This window comes from Vicia villosa, linkage group LG2 (assembly GCF_029867415.1).
Source record: "Vicia villosa cultivar HV-30 ecotype Madison, WI linkage group LG2, Vvil1.0, whole genome shotgun sequence".
Lineage (NCBI taxonomy): Eukaryota > Viridiplantae > Streptophyta > Magnoliopsida > Fabales > Fabaceae > Vicia > Vicia villosa.
The window spans coordinates 212758429-212762822 of record NC_081181.1 but is presented as its reverse complement, the minus strand read 5'-3'; the positions used below and the strand labels follow the sequence as shown (position 1 = coordinate 212762822).

The window sequence follows — 4394 nt, the reverse complement described above, 5'->3', positions numbered from 1 at the left end:
AGAAGACATAATTGAAACTTCGTCAGGTGGCTAAGAGATTCAAAGGGTCTATTCAAAAATTCTCTTTTTTAAAATGGATAATCCCTCTATTCAACTTTGTCAGCCAGTTATTTGAAATGGAGTCTGTTTTGCGGACCCCACTCACAAAAACAGCCACGCCTCACTCCAACAGAAAGTTGTAACAAACTCTCAACATTTCTCCTTCTCTTCTTCCTTTTCTCTCATTCCTTCATTTTCTTTTTCTCTTTATTCTCACTTCACTCACCAAATGCTACTAATGAAATTCTAGAAACTTCTTCTCTCTCTTAACCTTCATCTTCCATTTTTCTCTGTTTCTTCATTATTATTGTGAGCATCTCAACTCTCATTCTTCTTCGTGCGTTTTGTATATTTATCTATCACATTTATGCTTTGACAAGAAAAAATTTTCATCATGTAAATGTTAGATTAGTTAAATGTGTAGATTTGTATTTTTAAAAATTCTTACCCTTGTTTATTGTGAAATTGTTGTTAGTATTTATAGTTTAACATTGCTTTTGGAACTGTAATAATGTGTTACTTGATCATTCACTTTGACCTAGAAATTTTTTATATAAAGTTTGTTGAGTTGTTATTTATTTTATAATTTCGGTTTTTTTTTAGGATTTCATACAGTGTTTGTAATTGCTGAGGTTTTCCAGTTTCTATAACTTAACTATGGAATTTGAGGCTTCTCATGTGAAGGAAATTGTTTTTGGTGACGAATTTGAATCTGAAGATGATGATGATGTTCTTTTGTCAACAAGGATTCTGCAGATTGCGAGCTTAGGAAAATGTAGTAGTAAACGAGATGCGTCTGGTAAAAGGCTATTGGACAATAAAAATTCATTGCATATTAAAGCTAAGAAATCAAAGGTGTCAACATATGATGATCACGATAAAGATGAAGATGATGATGATATTCATTTGCCGGATAAAATTGTGAGGCCGGTAAAATCGACTGATAAGTCGTTTTCTTTGCTGAGGAAAGATCTTGTATTGTTAGAAAAAATATTTGAGGAAGGTAAAAGGAAGATGCAGGAAGAAGAGAAGAAATTGCAGTTTATAAAGAGAGAGATTGAGAAGTGCTGCAAAGAGCTTGAAAATAAGAAGCATAAAGTTAGTTGTGTTAGAAGAATTGAAGAAGCTTGCAGCAAAATGCAGGGTAAAATTGAAGAATGTACCAAGGATTTTGTAGTGAAGGAAGGACAACTTTATTTGCTAGAGGACTTGATTGGAGAGCGCACGGAAGAGCTCAAGACGAAAGAGATAGAACTCATTAAAGTCAAGGGTACCATTTCAAAAGTAATAGAACTTCGTCGAGCCAATATTGGAAGAATTGACAAGGACCGTGGAAGGAAGGAAGGGGAACTCGAGGCTCTTTCCCAAAAAATTGCTGAATGTACTTTGGAACTTAAGGCAAAAGAGAAGGACCTTTATGCAATGAACAAATTAATTGGCGGACAAACAAAAAAGTTTGAGTCTGAAAAGAAGAATTTTCTACAGGTGATGTCGCTAATGAAGGATGATCGCGCTCAAATGAAGGAATTTGGGTCAATGAAGAAGCAATTTGAATGTCAGGTTAAGGAACTTGAGTCCAAAGAGAAGCAGTATGAAGGACGGATGGAGGAGCTTAAGTCACAGGAGAAGCGCATTGAAGGAAGAGTTGAGGATTTGGAATCAAGAGAAAAGCAGCTTGAAGGACATGTGAAGCAGTTTGAATCTAAGGTTGGGGAACTTGAAGATCGTATGAAGGAGCTTGAATCAAAAAAGAAGCATTTTGAAGACTGGGGAAAGGAACTTGCATCGAAAGAGAAGCAAGTTGAAGAAAGAGCAATGCAGCTAGAGTCAAAAGAGATGCGAGTTGTGTGAATAGGAATTAGTTTAAATGTAATTATTTAGTGTAATTACCGATATAGCCCTGTAACCTTTATATATACGAGAAATAATAATGAGAAAAGGATGAAGCCAAGAATTGTTGACATGGTATCAGTAGGTTTTCGATCAAACCTGTGAGTTTTAGGTTAATCTTGGCTTTATTCAGCGACACCCTACTGGGTCGCTCTTGAAATCGTCTCGGTAGATCTCGTTTCTCGGTAATTGAAATCATCTCGGTTCTCGGTAATCTCTTCCAAGATTGCGATTCTAATCTCGGGTGCTTACAAATCGTGTTTGCTTTGATCATGTTATCATATCGGTGTCGGCAAGTATTCTGAATTAGGGTTTTGACTCGGTGTCGGCAAGTATTCTGAATTAGGGTTTTGACTTTGGTGTCGGCGAGTATCCTGAATTGGGGTGTTGATTTGGTGTCGGCAAGTATTTTCTTCAGTGTTCCGTTGGTGTTTCTTGTTTCACGTTAACAAAATTGTTACGTTAACAAAATTGTTCTTAAGTCATCTCTGATATTATGGCTTCCGAAGAGATAGATCATATTTGTGTTCGTTTTACCGGAAAGAATTACCGTGTTTGGGAATTCCAGTTTCGGATGTATGTCAAAGGGAAAGGATTATGGAGTCACTTGGACGATGTCTCTTTGGCCGATGTCTCTTTGGCACCGTTAGAGACAACTGACTTAGATGCATGGGAAATAGAAGATGCTCAGATTATCACTTGGATTCTCGGTACTATTGATCCTCACATGATTAATAATTTGCGATCTTTTTCCACTGCCCAAGAAATGTGGAACTACTTGAAGCGTATCTATAACCTAGACAACGCGGCCAAACGTTTTCAGTTGGAGCTAGACATTGCCAATTACAAACAAGGCAATCTGTCTATTCAAGAATATTATTCTGGTTTTTTGAATTTGTGGACAGAACACTCTGCGATTATACATGTTGATGTTCCCAAGAGTTCTCTCGCGGATGTCCAAGAGGTCTACAATACTAGTAGGCGAGATCAATTTCTCATGAAGCTTCATGCAGAATTTGAGGTTGTCAGAGGTGCTTTGCTGAATAGGAATCCTGTTCCTTCTTTAGATACATGTGTTGGTGAACTTCTCAGAGAGGAACAACGTCTTGCTACTCAAGGATCCATGTCTCACGATGTTGTCATTTCTGAGTCTGCTATGTTTGCATATGCTCCTCAGAGTAGAGGTAAAGGTCGTGATATTCGACATGTCCAATGTTTCTCTTGCAAACAATTTGGACATTTTGCTCAGAGTTGCAGTAAGAAGTTTTGTAATTATTGCAAGCAGCGGGGCCATATTATCTCTGATTGTCCCACCCGTCCTCCACGATCAGCACAATGTTCGGTGCAAGCATTTCCTGCTAGTACAAGCTCTGCGGTTGGTCCTTCCATCACCAATCCATCTAACGGTGGTGCTATCCAACCTGAAATAATCCAACAGATGGTACTTTTCGCTCTTTCAACCTTGGGAATTCAGGGTAAGTCTTCGAATGTTTCCTGCCCGTGGTTTCTTGATTCTGGTGCATCCAATCACATGACAGCCTCTTCTGAATACTTGCACAATTTACATTCTTACCATGGTAATCAGAAAAGTCAAATTGCGGATGGTAATGCTCTCTCTATCACGAATGTTGGTGACCTCAACTCTGATTTTCGGGATGTGTTTGTAGCACCTGGACTTGCTTCCAATTTATTATCTGTTGGTCAATTGGTTGATAATAATTGGAATGTAAATTTTTCTCGTGATGGTTGCCTTGTGCAGGAACAGGTGTCGGGGAAGGTGGTTGCGAAGGGGCCTAAAGTGGGAAGACTGTTTCCACTTCAGTTTATTTCTAGTCATTTATCTCTTGTTTGTAATAATGTCTTGAATTCTTATGAGGATTGGCATAGAAAATTGGGTCATCCTAACTCTGCTGTTTTATCTCATTTATTTAAAAATGGTTTATTGGGAAATAAAAATGTTGTTTCTAATGCCTCTCTTTCATGTTCTATTTGCAAATTAGCTAAAAGTAAAACACTTCCTTTTCCGTCTGGTGCTTATCGGGCTTCCTCTTGTTTTGAAATGATTCATAGTGATGTATGGGGTATGTCTCCTGTAGTTTCTCATGCTCGCTATAAATATTTTGTCACATTTATTGATGATTATAGTCGTTTTACTTGGATATATTTTCTTCGGTCTAAATCTGAAGTGTTTTCTATGTTTAAGAAATTTCTGACATATGTTGAAACTCAATTTCATGAAAATGTTAAAATTTTTTGCTCTGATTCTGGTGGTGAGTACATGTCTCGTGAGTTTCAAGAATGTCTTCAACAAAAAGGCATTTTGTCTCAACGATCTTGTCCCAATACCCCCCAACAAAATGGGATGGCAGAACGCAAGAATCGTCATTTGCTTGATGTGACCCGCACTTTACTTCTTCAAGCTTCTGTACCACGCCGATTTTGGGTGGAGGCTCTTTCCACAGCTG

The 4394-nt window shown here is 37.9% G+C and overlaps 1 protein-coding gene across 1 annotated transcript; it reads left to right on the top strand.

Annotated features, from left to right (window-relative positions):
* Positions 1–674: 674 nt before the first annotated feature.
* On the top strand, positions 675–1890 carry LOC131651264 (intracellular protein transport protein USO1-like). The gene has a single exon (XM_058920936.1). It carries the CDS (start codon positions 697–699, stop codon positions 1888–1890), a length of 1194 nt encoding a protein of 397 aa, XP_058776919.1. The 5' UTR covers positions 675–696.
* The last annotated feature ends 2504 nt before the right edge of the window (positions 1891–4394 follow it).

Excerpts from the sequence above, each read along its gene's own strand:
- LOC131651264 (XM_058920936.1), top strand. The coding sequence starts at position 697 with ATGGAATTTGAGGCTTCTCATGTGAAGGAAATTGTTTTTGGTGACGAA.